Raw genomic sequence first — 16,326 nt, forward strand, 5'->3', positions numbered from 1 at the left:
TGACGTAAATCAACTTTTTAATGAGTAAACTACTGGAAAATAATGAAATGGAAGATTATCGGATGCTTTCCTTTAAATGATCATGACAGGATACGATAATGTGACATTGAACTGACCTTCTTGACACAAGTCTCCCCTGAATCCTGCTGGACACAAACACTGCCCAGTGGTGGGGTCACAGGTCGCACCGTTCAGGCAGTTACAGGGTTTCTGGCACTGGTCGCCATAGAAACCGTCTGGACAACCTGTAACAGACAATAACAATCAAAATTGATAATGATTCTCTGACAAAATCTTCAACATTCTTTTAAAACTTTCTATCTATGAGATCGGTCAACCATAACAAGCATTGCTCCAGCAAAGCTTACAATGAACTCTCAAAAAGGTATGATCAAGGTCTAAAGAGTGTCTTGAACACCTGGATATCTGAAGTGCGCATTCCACAAAAATTGCTTATGCTGCACCATTATACAAATAAATGTGGTTTGGGGGTATTCAGTGGAATTATCAGAGTTGATTAACTCCCTTTCTTGTACATGTATATTCCTAACTTTTGTAAATTTATAGTACACCGGTACCTAGTGTGTGGTTACTTACTCATTTCACAGAACTGTCCGTAGAACCCGGGGGTGCACTTGCAGCAGCCAGTAAACCGGTCACAGCCGGCTCCGTTCTGACAGTTACAGTCCAGCTCGCAGTTGGAACCAAACCTGCCAAACGAACACTCTGCATCAAGAAAGAAAATGGGAAATCATTAATGAAAAATGTTAAGCACTTGCCTTTGAGCCCATAGTAAAATCTATGAGAAAATGGAAACTATAGATGATGATTAGACAATTGATAAACCAGATAGTGAGTGAGTGAGTGAGAAATGTATACCCATGAAAATTGAATAATCGAGAAACATGTTTGGAATGACTTTGAGTAATGTGTATCTTTGACATACCATGAGATACTATTCATCCTGAATGTCTTAGAACTTTTTTGTCTTTCTCTTAGATCTCTTGAGGCAATTCCATGTTTTAAAAAAATGCAACTATACAAGCATAGTGTGTTCACATAAAAAAAAAGAATATAGAACTTTATTGCACGACAATTGTACATGATACAATGTATGGCAACAACTACATTGTATAATGCAAAGTGCAAAATAGAGGTAACGTTGCTTCACCTTATCTGAGGGTAACCTATATCCGTTGTTTGTAAAAAAAACAACTAATTTAGGGATATGATGCGACGGACAGTGGTTTCAAATCGGAACATTTTGAAAATATTGCAAATTTAAAACCACATTCCGCAGATTTAATACTGACCTTAATGTGCTGTTTTTAAAGAGAACGGATAAAGGTCACCCCACGGATAAAGGTGCACTAGTGTTATAGGGTAAAGCTTAACAACCTACATGTAGTTAACATAAGAGATTCATTTCAACACTTACATCTTGCAGAAATCTTCTATAAACTTTTGGAATGTAATTCAAGAAGACACACAAACACAAAATTGCCAAACAAACAGTAGTTTTCCCACCTTGAGAACAGATGTCGCCCGTCCATCCCACTGCACAGTTACAGGTGCCGTTCCTGGGGTCACACAGCCCGTTATTCAAACACTCACATTCGGAGCTGCAGCCTACGCCAAACCTGCCTACAGGGCATGCTGAGAACAGAACAGGAAGAACTATTAGCTTTTCATTATCTTTGATCAGTAACGTAATATCAGTTTCCCTGCAATACTAGTAATTTCTAAATATAATACTTGTGACATACATGTATTTCCACTCAGGGTACCCTAACAGGTAAGGCTGTCTCTAAGAAATTGGTGCTATCAAGACTGTCTTGAACACCTGGATATCAGATGGGTGCATTACAAGTGTACCCCAAGGATTACTGATGTTCCAATAGTAGCTCAAATTCACCATGTTTTTTCAATGTGACATGGTTGGGATACCCAGAGGAATCAAGAGAATTGATAGTCCATGTAGGTTTCATCATCATCATCATCATCATCATCATCATCATCATGGGTAGCTTGCTCAGACCTGGTCCACTCTTTCCCTCCATACAAGACAAGCAAAACAGTAACATAATGTAAAAATCAATTGGGAGGGGTATTTTCTTTTCTTAGACCAATCCAAACATCACTCACGTGTTTCACACTTGCTGCCGTAGAAGCCTGCGGGACAGCTGCACACCCCCGACACATGATGGCAGCTCCCGCCGTTATGACAGTCACATGACTGCTCACAGTTCAGCCCGTACTTGTGGGGAGGGCACTCTGCAAGGGCATACAAGGTCCAATATCTATTGTACAAATAAATGTATAGTTCAAAAGCAGTGACATTACTAACATTGCTTTTCCCTAGTCTAAGGTGCAGAGCAGCAAATCTTTACTTACATATATAATGTTTTAAGACAAAATGTATTACATAATGTTAAAATTATTATATAATGTTAAAACATGCAGAGAATGAAACACATTTGAGTTTACATACAGAAGACAGTTTGGTCTCACCTTGTTCACACCTGGGCCCCACCCAGCCAGGTAGACAGGTACACTTGCCAGTCTTGACATCACACTCCCCACCGTTCTCGCAGTCACAGGTGTGGACACAGTCCTGGCCATACGTGCCGGCTTCACACACTGAAAAGTCATATCACAACAGTCATTTATTTCCACCTACCTAAATTATATGTGTGATTTTCTCATAGAAAACAATACTTTCACTGAATCACAAAATGTTATAGACTGATACCTTTTTACAGCTTATTTTAAGACTTAGAATTATTGTGCCTGAAACCACTGAGGCATGAGTAGAGTATGATCGCATGATCACACAATCATACTTTTTATTTTACAGAGCTATTGCCAGGGGCGGATCCAGGATTTTGCAAAGGGGGGGCGCATATGCTGTTGTAGCTCAGGTCGTGGCCGAAGGCCACGAATGCGCAGCGTAGCTGCGCGGGGGGAGAGCACGAGAGGGGGGTTAACCCCCCTCTCGTTGGGGGGGTTTGGGGGGCCTCCCCCGAGAACTTTTTAAAATAAAGAGGCTCTCTGGTGCATTCTAGGGCCATTTCTGTGCAAAAATGACCAACGAATCAACACTGACTTTTAGGGCTGAACATTTAATATAACGTTAATAAACAAACGAACACTGATTTTTATAGTTAGCAATCTCACATTCAACAATCATATTTTTGGCCTGGGGGAACGGCCATCGAAACATTTTTTGAGCCGGGGGGAGGGCCATTGAAAAAAAATTGCCTTAGGGGCCTTAAAAATACAAACAAAATGTGCCCCTGAAATGCAGGAAATGAAGTTTCATGTGGTCAAGATTTCAATTTTTCTTTGGACGTGCCTGGCGACGGCTTGCGCCTCCGGCGCCCACGACGCTCCGGTGCTCGTCGCCATCAAAAATATTTTCCCCTGACAGAAATGTCATTACATTTAGCATAAACTACCAGCAAAGTTTATCCCTCAAAGTGCAGAAAATCCTGTTTCAGAGAGTTCAAATTTCAACATTTTTCTCCAAACCTACCTTGCGACGGCTCGTGCGCTCGAAGTCGTGAATACGTTGGGGGCGTCGTCGCCCTCAATTCTGCTAGAAAGGTTATTAAACTTACTTAGTCTGACAGCAAATTTGTCCATCAAAAGCTAGGAAAGATCGTTTCAGATAGTCAAGATTTCAAAATTTTCACGGGAGAGCATGACCCCGGACCCCCTAGGATTACGTCAATATAGTTCGCCCTCCCCATAAGAAATTTGCTCTAGCCACCTCTGTCGTGTAATTCCATGTTCGCACGAAGTTTTCGTAGGCTATAGAAACCAAAATTGGTATCAAATATCAATCCTGCGTGCAATGGTTCTTTGTAAACGGAATGGTTCACGGACGGCAACGGGATGAAACATTACGATGTTTACTTTCGTGATAGCGGGCTCTCTGCTGCGTGCATACGACGTAATCATGCATGTGATGGCGCGAAAATTTTTCGGCAAGTTTGTTGGTTGGCCGAAATAGCTCCCGTTTTGGAATGATTACAGCAGTATTGAAGCGGTTTCCGTTACGATAAAATGTACCCAAGTCTCTTGTAAGTAGAACATTAATTTATTTTCTTTTGTGTAAATATCATACATGTGTGGTGGAAAAGATCGCCGTTTTTTTTTACCTGACCCATTTTGCACCAGCCCTCCTCCCCCGGTAAATATCGTCAAGTCCCTTAGCGGAGACATATCGTAAGTCTGATATTAAATTTTTAGTATGAATGAATGAATATTAAAAGTTGTATCTTGCGTCGCTCAGCCCACAAGGGCTAATAGGGCAACAAATAACAATATTAGAGTCAGACGGAACGTAAGCGAGTTCCGAAGGAGGGCGGGAGTATTGCCAACGTCCTGGTTACGGAACATTTTGGCTATGCCCGCAAAGACCGACGCAATGTCCAATGAGGAAGTAAAAGCGAGAGGAGTGCGCCTTGGCATTGTTGGTTAGCGGCTTTGTATTGTCGTTGCAACTTTCGCTGATCTTCTTGATTTCTTTGTGGAATTCCCTTTTTTGGTGGTCCAGCCGAATTTTTTTTGTGGTCCAGCCAAAGGGGGGGCGCGCGCCGGGTGCGCCCCCCCCTAAATCCGCGCCTGATTGCCTTTCATGAAAGTGTAAGGCAAGGCAATAAGTGCTAATATGAATGTACCTATATCTAGACTGTGATTCAGCAAATATCTGCTAGGGGGCAGGCATGTGCAACTTTCGAGTTAATAATCTTTAAGTTTGTAAAGCAGCTAGCAATAATCTGACAGAAAGCATAATGAACATGTATAAAAACAAGTTTCAAGTGTGCAGTTTTACAGGGCTATAATGCCAGGCACATCTGCCAGAGGGCACTCCTGTACCTTGATCACAGTTCTCTCCCTTGAAGCCATTCTTGCAGTCACATGCCCCGGTGACACGGTTACAGCGGGTGTTCTCGTTGTAGCAGCTGCAGAAGTTCTTACAGGTGTCGCCCCAGGTGCCAGCAGGGCAGGCTGTGGAATGCAACAGGTTTAAGGGTCATGTCGAGGGTCAAAGTCATGTCAAGGGTCAAAATCATGCATACCAACTTTATCTTTCATAGACAATAAAAGTATTGATGTTTTCCACAGTAAGGTCAGTAATAAAAGACATGGTAGATTTCTTTAAAAATCAAAAGGTAAAAACATTTTTTTCTGGTCTTGAAAAAGTCTCTAAAGCTAGAAATAGTTTTATCCTGTTTTTGTTTGCTCTTGCCCATTTCCATTTCTGAGATAACGTTAGGTGTAAGCAAATGTGAAAGTATGTGTTGATGATGACGGTGTGATGGAGCAATACTCACGTCGTTCGCAGGCGTCTCCGCTGAAGCCAGGTGGACATTTACAGTTGCCGGTGACGTGGTGACACGGACGGCCGTTCGGACAGCTGCACTTCTGCTCACAGTCGTAACCATAGAAACCAGTCACACAGGCTGCAAAGAAAACAGACGATAAGTTTTGACAAAATGCGATGTCTTGACAAGCTGATTGTCAGATTGGAAAAAACTGTTATTCATGAATTTTGTCGATAGTGCTCTGCAGCTTAGAACATGCGATTTTGGCTCACCTCAATTCTTCAATATCATTTTCTTCTTTCCAAAAATCCTTGAAAAGTGATACTGAGCCAGTTTAGCTCATTGGAGAGCAAATCTTTTACTGATTAGGACAAAGAAGACAGAATGTACAGTACTGTAGATGCAGAAACTTCTGCGGTGGTTTAATATTCGCAGTTTTCGCGGTGGCCGCTTCACCGCAAACCATACGAAAAGTCCTTTTCCCCGCTACCGTTATCCACTGGATTGAACATGCTACTTTGCACTGTACACAAGCCTTTTGAAAATGAGAGGAATCTGACAGTACGTCTTACCTTTGTTACATCGCCGGCCCCTCCAGCCTGGCAAGCAGGTGCAGCGCCCGTTCACAGGACTACAGAATGCTGCGTGTTCACACTGACACTTCTGTTTACACCCCTCTCCAAAGTAGCCCTCCTCACATCCTGGAGCAGGAAAACATTTTGTCAGTAAATATGCCATCTATAAATACAGAAATCACATTTTTAAATACTCAGCAACAAAATTCACAAGCTGAAAGAAAAGTTAAAATGTCGAACTAATAGTGGATTAGAGGGAAAAAACAAACAGGAAAGCATTCTGTCAGTAAATGTTTCGTTGAATACAGAAATCACATTTTCAAATTTTAAGAAACAAACTTCACAAGCTGAAAGAAAAGGTGAAATGTCATCAGCTTCTTCAAAGGATGCAGTGCTTCTTTTTCTCCCTAGGTGGCACTGCAGGCAATGCCCTTGTGCTTACCTGTTGGGATACTATCTGATACCACATGCTTTAGTAGTGTACGGCTATAGTCTACATTTCTCGACCTACTTTGTTCACACTTCTCTCCCAGGAAGCCAGACTTGCAGCGACATTTTCCGGTCTCCGCATCGCATGTTCCCTCGTTCTCGCAGTCGCACACCTCTCGGCAGGACACGCCAAATGTGCCAGGGTCACACTCTGCGGAGGGGAAGTTAGTAAGTTAACGTTTTGTTTTGTTTCCTTTTCAACTGGATACAGCATTAGTGACGTTTAACTTGTTTGATTTTTGTTGTGATTGTTCTAAATCCTTCAAACTGCTCAGCAGTTTCAAGGATTTAGAGCACTTACCACAAAAATCAAACAAGTTAAACGTAGCTGACATTAGCTTATAGTAGCTACTGAGTATAATAAAGAAAGACAGAATCTACATGTATATGTACAGTATATTTTGTATATAATACAAACAGGCCTGATTCAAATACAGTAGAAGCCAGTTAATTGCACAACGGATAAATGTACACTTCTGTTAACTGCACAGAATCCCCAAATCCCAAACCGGTGCGGTCCAGCTAGATAACTTCACATTATTGCACCAGCCGGATAATTGCATGAAATTCACTGGCAAATAGGCCGTGCAATTAAGCGGCTGCTACTGTACTGGAAAATTCCAGCTCTTTTCCGAAAGAAGTACCACAAACAGTGGACTACATCTTAATCAATATCCAACCAGAGGGATTGCAACAGCTCTTTTAATAGCTGACAAACTCCGCCATGCGTCAACCTCTTACCTCCAGGTACATGTACATTGGCTATGTTTCTCAGCAGTCTACTACACTAACAGAAGGACTGGTATACTTACTGAGTTCACAAGCGATGCCCCTGTATCCAGAGGAACAGGAACATGACCCTGTGACGGGGTTACAGTCCCCGCCGTTACGACAGATGCAGCGCTGGGCACAGTTCACTCCATAATAACCAGCCTGGCATTCTGCAAAACAAGGTGTTCAGTCAAGTTAGAGACCAACGAACAGTGAATACAACACGCTCAATTGTGTTAAGAAGTAGCGCCAGTGGACTTGGTTTATGTCAATGAGATGACATCATTGTTAGTGATGGTGTGCCTATTCAGTCATGGCCATGTTGTACTAACAATCTGATATGTTCGTTGTATTATTACCATGCTTCTGAGTTGTTCTATCGGCATTCTCTGGTCACTGAATGGCATAGAGGTATGGACTAGTACTTTGAGGTACCTTAAAGTGTAACTAAAAGAGAGAATAAGAAATAGCAAGATGAACACATACTGCATACTGATATTACTACAAACATGTAAACAAACAAACAAACAAGTAAACAAACCTACCCTGTTCACATTGTTTCCCCCGGAAGCCAGGTGGACAGAGACACTGCCCATTGATGTTGTTACAGGTGGCTCCGTTCTGACAGCTGCACTGGTTGGTGCAGTCTTCACCCCAGGTCGCTCCCTGACAGGCTGTCAATCATATCAAACATGAAGGTCAATCAAGGTCATTGCACTGCTTTGCCATTTAAGAATCAATTTCGCTATGTTAAAAATTATGGGCTTGTATACTGTCTCACTGTATTTTTACTTCTAATAAGCTAATGACTAAAAAAAGTTATGTCAAACATTATCTTATCTTATTTTGAAACCCTTATACATGTAAGAACCCTTAATGAAATGGAAGAACTGTCCCTGATACTGTTAATCACGATTGCGGTGGCTTTCTCTTAAATTTGCACTTTTTGTGGTGACTGCAAATATCATAACGCCACAAATATGCGATTTGTAGTTCTATTGTACTAAATAATAATTCATTGTTTCAACCACTACATTTGTAACTTCAAACACGGCAAAACATCCGATTCCATCCTAATGTGTAATAAAACCACTGCAAAAGCAGATGCATTTACAGTATTTCCTCCCTCTATCATTATGAATTTGTTCTGTTGTTAAAATCAAGGCCTACATGTGTCCATGACAAAAAATCCAAGAAATCAATTCACAGAACCAAAAACATGGTTAAGAGATCTATAAAAAAACTTACGTATTTCGCACTCCTCTCCGAGCCACCCCGGTGGACAGGTACAGTCCCCGTTGATGTGGTTACACCTGGCGCCGTTCTTACAGGTACATCTCTCCTGGCAGCCCAGGCCATAGAAACCATCAGGACAAGCTGTGCAACGGAGATAAGTCATGATGCACAAGGATTTATATTGTATTGTATTTTGCATCTGGCTTGAGTACTACAGATATAACTTACAAGCACTGTTATTTCAGGTGGCAAGGTGGTTTTGTGGTTAGGGTTGTGCCCTCGTAAAAAGATACTCAACACCTATTTAAACTGATTACATGTATTTTCCCACTTATCACAGGTGAAAATGAGTACCTATTAGTGAATATGTAGCTCTGGGTAGGGACGTCCTCTCATTGTCCTAAACCTCAAGCAGACCTTGACGTTTCTAAGAATCTACCACACTTATCGAAAATAGTAGAGGGCCTTTCCCGTGTGACTGGTTCAGACTATTTAGTCTGGTTCTCGGTTGACATCTTGAAAAGGTGAAAGTCACCTGATGTGTCAATCCTTCCACAAAGGCGTTAAATCTCGATAAATAAATTTCGAGGTCTATCTTCCAACTAAAGGAGAAATTGAAATGATGCTTTAATGTAATACCTCTTTCGCAGTAGGTTCCTCTCCAGCCCTCCGTACAGACGCACGCTCCGCTGATGTGGTCACACTGAGCGCCGTGCTCACACGAACACTCCCGCAGGCAGCCTGGACCATACAGACCCTGGGGGCAGGCTGGGGAAAACAATACAGTAACTGTCATTACTTTGTCTAAGTCTTATGTTAAATGAACAATTATAAGGTACGCCAATGCTTATATAAAGTGTCAAGAACCATTTTTCAGATTTTGTACATGGTGCAATATCCCTGTTTTTTGGAAGGTATGTCAAAAGGGGGTCCCGTTTTTGAGGAGGTGTAAAGGGAAAGGGCTAGCAACCCATCCCTGTAAAAATATACCCTACCACTGAAACAGGAAGGAAACTTGCTGACCTAACATGTGCCACTAGGTACTACAAGGGAATTTGTAACACATATTTTACTGTGAGGAAAACTGCTTAGTTTCAAATGTACAACTTAGGATAATGTTCACTATCTGCTCTGAACAGTTGTATTTTCAGCTTCCCTATTTGAGTTTGGGTTTGCAAGTTTTTTGATAAAGGATTTGCCTACAACTTCAAGCTATCAATGTCTTTGTACCTAGTACCCAAGGAAGGAAGGACAGTACTTACGTAGATGACATCTCTCTCCGGTCCATCCTGACTCACACAGACACTGCCCAGTGATGGCATCACACGCAGCGCTGTTGTCACAGTAGCAGGTGTTCTCACAGTTAGCGCCCCATTTCAACAGGCCACAGGCTAGAGGGGGGAGATGGAAAGAACTTAGTATTACATGTACATCATGCATGTGTACATGTCATTGTATGGTTAGCTTTAAAAGTTGCATACATCACAGTAAAAGGTTGTCACAGTAGCAGGAATTTTCACAGATAGTGGCCCTTTTTAACAGGCCACATCATACATCATAACATTCAATGCACATGTTGTTGTATATAGTCAGTGTAAGTTGTCGTCACAGTTGCATTAGTGTGCTCCGCGTTACACCCTCTGACTACTAGTGGCTGCAACTTTGCTGCAACCGCTGACAGCTCAACAAATCTCATAAAGAATGAATATTTTGCACTGTGAAACTAAAAAGGTGTTAGAAATCATACGTACTTGTTCTGCAGTATGTTCCAGTGTAGCCCGGCTTACAGCGGCAATTTCCTGTCTCGGGGTCACACTCTCCCCCGTTCTCACACTGGCACTGGAACCTGCACTGGATGCCATATCTGCCAACTGGGCATCCTGAGGTTAAAAGATTAACACGTCAGTTCGGTACAGTACAATATAGCTAGTGTGTTACACCAAAGGACAATACCCTTCCCATATTGACACTGGAAACAGCACTGACAGCCAGGCATTTCAGTGTTAAAAAACGAAAACTGTCATGTGTTAAAAAAAAGAAAACTCATGTCTAGACTAGATCTTTGAGTATGAAGTTGTATACCGGGTCCAATCAGTTCATCTTCTATGTAATACAGTAGAAGCTGTTAAATTGCACAGCCTATATGCCAGCGTACTTCCGGCTGGTGCAATATTGCGAAGTTATCCAGCTGGACTGCACTGGTTTGGGATTTTGGGATTCTGTGCAGTTAACAGAAGTGTGCGTTTATCTCTTGTGCAATTAACTTGCTTCTAGTTCTACTGTAACTGGTACTGCAACAGAGGTTTTGGAAGACATAAATTCCAAAGAGTGTAAAGTTTGATTCTCAAACCTCTTTTTTTGGCATCCTGACTTACAAATTATACTCTGATACTACAGAAAAGTATTTCTGAGAACAAAGAAAATGCTTTAGCATGGCCTAATGCTGTACAGTGTCAGGTGTGGCTATTCTGAGTGGATACTGAAAGGATATGACAGAGATAAGATCAAAGGAGGAGCCTTCTTGGCAACCTCCTTACGCCTGCATCTAGGACCTTAAGGAAGCCCCTTTTCTCCTGGATTAAGTCTTATCTTCTAAGTCAACAGAGAAGAAGTCTTGCCTTACAAGGAGCAGCGCATCCTAATCCTTCAAGCCACTTGAGAAAATAAGAAGGAATCAGACTCAAATAACCAGCAAGGATGACCCTCATCCAGCCATTGTTTTCATTCGTGGCAAGAACATATCCGGCGGCAAGGAAAGAAAATAAAAGAAAATGGGGAGGATCATGGCTGAAAGCCACAATGCTATTAAAAACGGCTTCGCTAACAGCTTCTTTGCCAAAATCCTCTTGTGGAGAAACTCTTTAAGAAACGTTAAGTACTTCACTAAATTCACTCTTGCCAAAAGCCGCTTGAGGAGAAACTTTAAAGGAAACATCAAGTCTGTTAATAGGTAAGATTCGTCTTGTTGTTATGGTTTCCCTGGGTACCAGAGTGCTGTACTTTCATCTACTTTTGAAGAGACTTAATTTAGCAGTTGGAGAGAAAAGGAGTTTTTTCAGTGTTTTATGACCAATATTTTATTGAGTCACAGAAAAACATAACAGACATTTAAAAGAAGTTACATGTATGTAGAGGTTTTCAAAAGAGCCTCAGGTATTTAAAAGAAGTGCAGATATTTAAAAAAAATAACATGTAACTGAACTTACTGTCGGTGCAAGGAGGTCTCTAAAGGAAGTTACAGAGACATTTAAAAGAAATAATAGAATCATGTAACAAAACTTACTATCGGTGCAAGTGCGTCCGAAGTACCCCGGCTGACATTCACACTCCCCATTGATGATGTTACAGGTCGCTCCATTCTGACAGGAACAGTCGTTTCTACAGTTGATGCCCCAACGTCCCTCTGGGCAGTCTAGGGGTTAACAATCGGGAATTACACAGATCTTCATTAAAAATCATCTCAAACTGCTTTTCTATGGCATTATATCATTCTGATCAATAACTAAAACAAGAATATCATTTATAACATCTACTAACACAATCCCACAGGGTATATTATTCTCCCACCCTGAAAAGAGACAAATTGGCTAACAGATTTTCCAACCCAAATCCCCCATACAATGCAATCCTGTATCTAAACTGTACAATCATACATATGGACAGGGGTGTGTGTGTGTGTGTGGGGGGGGGGGGGGTGTGCTGCACTAAAGATGTCTCAAACCAACTGTTCTTCAAAGTGGTGGATTACAGTAACAACATTAGTGGAGGTTACAACATTAGCAAATTTTGTCAAAATTTCCTTGATTCTTGGTTTTCTAAAATATGATATGGTCATACAATAGGCTTGAAAATTAATGATCAAAATATCAAAGTTCAAAAGTAACAGCTTATCAGCCCTGAGACTAACAAGATAAAACAGAAACTCAAGTGACTGTAAATCCAGACCAGGTCAGGGCTAGGCTAAGTGTAGGTGAAATGTTAGGAGGGTTGGGATTTGGGAGGACACAGTTTAGTCAACATGGAGTCAGCAAAGGTGGAGAACTTAATACTCCCTGGTCTCATTAAGGTTGGCCAGGTGTGGCATTCATGTACATTTGTATGTCAGACATAAAGAAGGCACTGTGCTCATGTAAACTTGTGGGACTGATAAGGATATTAACTAATAGGTATCATAATATTTTTTAGATGTAGTAGTAGTAGTAGGCATCCTTCCATCTTTGCAGATATGTGTTCAATGTAACATCAAACCTTTTTAGTCCACTGGGTACCCTGACACTACCACATTAAAAAATCTTTGTTATCAAGGCCTTCTCAAGAATCTCTCAGACATCTGGATATGTGAAGTGTGCAGGGAATACTGATTCTACATAATATAGCTGATCTAATTTCACTGTTGCTTTAATGTGGTATTCTTTTGGTCACACATGCACAGACTGTTAATGTTCCACTCTTCAAAACAAGGCTTCTTCGCTACTGTAGCTACCTTGAAACAACATTGATACTATACACTGGCCCAAAGAATCAACTCATTCATAAGATTTAGAATGTTGTCAATGACAGTACTCTAGGAGCCGCATCTAAGCTTGTGCCTACCATATATAAAAAGCAGCGCAAGTCTGTTGTGTCAGACACAGTTTAAGAAAGACAAAGTACTTTTCACAGTCTGGAATACACCATGTTGCATTCTATATGTACTTACTCTCTGTGCACTGAGGTCCAGTCTTGCCAGCCTTACAGATACAGTCCCCTGTGGTTTTGTCACAGTCTCCGATTCCACAGTCACAGCTATACACACAGTTGGGCCCATATCTTCCCTTGGAACAAGCTGGGGGAAAGTCATATTCAGAATATCAGTATCTTCATAACAGGACAATTATGAGTTAGACAATTTCGTTTTTTTTTATCTCAAGAGTCCTCAATAGTTTCCAAATGAAACAAATTCCAATTTTTGTAGAAAAGAGTACAAAAAATCGTCCTGGGCCCTTCATGGCATTTTCTACTGACTGTAAAGTCATGCAACCAATATCAGGGGTACAGATACATGACTGTAAAGTTTCACGAAAGCAAGTCAAATGATAGTACTGTGAGTAATTAATAACTTTTCCTCACGTTTGTCGCAGTCCTGACCGTAGAAGCCGGCGGGACATTGCCTCTGGCAGCTTCCATCCTCATGGTTACACTCTGTTCCCTCAGGACACTGGCATTTCTGTTTACACCCTTCTCCGAAGAACCCTGGATCACACTCTGTGTTTGGGAATAAATATCTGACTTAAACCAAGTAAAGTTACTAAAACAAAACCCTGTCTTGCAAACATTGCACTTTTGCCATTAACATGTAAGGGCCGGGTCACATAGGTCATGTAATTACCATGCGATCATGAACTGAGTGAATGCTTTCGACAGTCCTGTCCTTTTGGAGCAAAGACCGTCTTAGATCCTTGTCAATGGTTATTTCTTTCAAAGCCTGCTTAAAAATCCTACGCCATCAAAATCGTACCACTAACAAAGACGAATGCGACACAACAAAGCCAGTTGGGCCACATTGGTATAATAATTAAGTTAACTAACATCTAACAAGTCTATAAAAGGAAATGAATATTGGAGGACTAACTGTTTTCACATCTTGTCCCAACATAGCCCGGTCTGCACAGACACGTCCCTAGCCTGGGCTCGCAGGCTGTGGCATGGTCACGAACACAGTCGCATTCCTCCGAACATCCATAGCCATACGAGAACACAGGACAGCCTAAAAAAACAGCAATAACATTAAAAATCAATCTGGATGCTCACCTCACCACACTGATGAGTCAAAATTCAGAAACTAGACAATTTAGTAAGGAAATCTTTTGGTTTTGTGATTCTTCATTGTAAAACTTTAATTTCCCATTTCTAAGTGTGGAATTTAGATTTCGTTAAAAGGAGTTATTGAAGTATTGGAGATATGTATACAGATATAAAGTTTTAGATTGTTAGAAAACGATATACAGCCTACAGAGTACAACTAAGACTAACGGAGGAAACCAAGTCTAACTGATAAGACTTCATGTACAACAGAAGAGTGTTTGACTTACTGAGGTGGCAGTATTTCCCATACAAGCCTGGTTCACACAGACAGTGGCCGAAGACGCGATGACACCTGCCGTTGTTGGCACAGTTACACTTCTTGTCACACCTCTGGCCATAGAAGCCAGCAGGGCAACCTGGGAGGAACACGGGGAATGGATGTTTAACAATACGTCAACTATACAACTGCAGGTTTTGTACACATCCCTATAGTTAGCAAAGTTCATGATATTCAAAAGCTGAAATCGTCAATGATTTCATCTTGAAGCTTCAATTTTGTTACAAGACTAATAACAATGAACAATAAATAGGTGACTTGGTATGCAGTGATTTCAATGTTTACAAAAGAAACAACTGACTGAGAATGTGGTATAGCTTCTCATAACTAATTTTGGATGGATAGAAAAATCTCATTTATAGGAATTAGTCCTTCCACTCTTCATGTAAAGGTATCTTATATGTACTGGAGGTCTGTCATCCAGCCACAAGACCTACATTGTACATGTATGTACAAGCAAGCCTAACCCTCGTAAGACTGGGAAAAGCAGCCAATAAACTGGATGGTGACTTAATGTAGTAGTGGTGAGGTATATGTTCAATGTCACATTTTAAGGGAAAGATGAAATTTCCTACCATCTTCACAGTTGACTCCCTTCACGCCGGGCGGACAGGTGCAGGATCCGTCCTCAGGGTTACATGTGCCTCCGTTCTGACAGATGCACTCACTCTTACAGTTCATCCCATAGAAACCAGCATCACAAGCTGTAAACAGACATGGAGAATGAGTCGAAAAAGAGCAATTTCAAGATTTTGAAGTATTGTCATCAAGTTCTACTTATAAAATACTTGCTTCGATGTATATTTTACATGAATTGAAATGGCATTTTGCTAACGTTACATTAGGTGGTGCTTTAGATCAACTGTTGATGATTAGCATATTAAAGAAGCGCTCTCCCTTTAAAACATTTTTGTTGGGAACATCATCATCAAGTCAGGCTACAACACACTAACCTGGAAACTATATTCTAATAGAAAGATCTAGAATTAAATCTTCCTTTAGATTAAGCCTTATTCATTTTCGAATTGATATTGAGCTTTGAAAATGACAGCAATAGTAATACAGTAGAAGCCAGTTAAATGCACAATAGATAACACAGTCACACTTCTGTTAATTGCATGGAATCCCAAAGTCCCGTAGTGATGCGAATCTGATGAATAACTTCGCTTTGTTGCACCATCTGTATAATTGCACAAAATGTGCTGGCAAATGGGAGCTCAATCAAATGGTTTCTATTGTATTGATCAAAACGCTTATCGACTGTGCCTCCACTTACTCTCATTGCAGACCAGTCCGGCCCGTCCGGCAGGGCAGTCACAGCCGTCACCCTCTGTGTTACACACGCCTCCGAACAGACACGACTCGCACGTCAGCTGGCACTGGTTCCCGAACGTACCGCGGGCGCATTCTGGAGAACAACGTAAAAATGTAAATATCATACATCATGTCAATTTTCCCTTTAAGAAACACTTATTCCCATTTTGTTCCTTTTGAAATTTACAACAAACCAGTCTGCTACAACTCCTAATATCTTGTGTCTACCACACGACTTCTAAAACTAAAATGATCTGATGTATCAAAATGTTATATTTTGCATTCTTGTCAATGTATTGTAATTCACCCACTTTTAAGTTTAATTCAAATTTGGAAAAGGATGTAAATTATGGGTCAAAACTGCATTTTTTCAAAATCGTTCAGTGTCAATTATACATGTACACAATGTCATGTAATATTACGAATATAATCAATTAGCATTCTGTCACTGAAGTACAGAACTTGAGATGACAATAAAATTATGACT

The 16,326-nt window shown here is 40.9% G+C and overlaps 1 protein-coding gene across 1 annotated transcript in view; it reads right to left on the bottom strand.

Annotated features, from left to right (window-relative positions):
- LOC118430076 (multiple epidermal growth factor-like domains protein 6) overlaps nucleotides 1–16,326 on the bottom strand; it is a 119,087-nt gene that overhangs the window by 5,140 nt on the left and 97,621 nt on the right. The window contains exons 15-36 of the mRNA XM_035840784.1: nucleotides 15,802–15,933; nucleotides 15,101–15,229; nucleotides 14,476–14,604; nucleotides 14,016–14,150; nucleotides 13,514–13,648; nucleotides 13,104–13,229; nucleotides 11,688–11,816; nucleotides 10,156–10,296; nucleotides 9,667–9,795; nucleotides 9,044–9,172; nucleotides 8,417–8,545; nucleotides 7,714–7,842; nucleotides 7,210–7,338; nucleotides 6,420–6,548; nucleotides 5,906–6,034; nucleotides 5,343–5,471; nucleotides 4,885–5,016; nucleotides 2,512–2,640; nucleotides 2,146–2,274; nucleotides 1,528–1,656; nucleotides 598–726; nucleotides 117–245 (exon numbers count right to left, since the gene is read on the bottom strand). Coding sequence (XP_035696677.1) covers nucleotides 117–245; nucleotides 598–726; nucleotides 1,528–1,656; nucleotides 2,146–2,274; nucleotides 2,512–2,640; nucleotides 4,885–5,016; nucleotides 5,343–5,471; nucleotides 5,906–6,034; nucleotides 6,420–6,548; nucleotides 7,210–7,338; nucleotides 7,714–7,842; nucleotides 8,417–8,545; nucleotides 9,044–9,172; nucleotides 9,667–9,795; nucleotides 10,156–10,296; nucleotides 11,688–11,816; nucleotides 13,104–13,229; nucleotides 13,514–13,648; nucleotides 14,016–14,150; nucleotides 14,476–14,604; nucleotides 15,101–15,229; nucleotides 15,802–15,933 — 2,865 coding nt within the window. The remainder of the gene's footprint in view (nucleotides 1–116; nucleotides 246–597; nucleotides 727–1,527; nucleotides 1,657–2,145; nucleotides 2,275–2,511; nucleotides 2,641–4,884; nucleotides 5,017–5,342; nucleotides 5,472–5,905; nucleotides 6,035–6,419; nucleotides 6,549–7,209; nucleotides 7,339–7,713; nucleotides 7,843–8,416; nucleotides 8,546–9,043; nucleotides 9,173–9,666; nucleotides 9,796–10,155; nucleotides 10,297–11,687; nucleotides 11,817–13,103; nucleotides 13,230–13,513; nucleotides 13,649–14,015; nucleotides 14,151–14,475; nucleotides 14,605–15,100; nucleotides 15,230–15,801; nucleotides 15,934–16,326) is intronic.

The sequence above is a fragment of the Branchiostoma floridae genome, chromosome 14, assembly GCF_000003815.2.
Source record: "Branchiostoma floridae strain S238N-H82 chromosome 14, Bfl_VNyyK, whole genome shotgun sequence".
NCBI classification, from domain to species: domain Eukaryota; kingdom Metazoa; phylum Chordata; class Leptocardii; order Amphioxiformes; family Branchiostomatidae; genus Branchiostoma; species Branchiostoma floridae.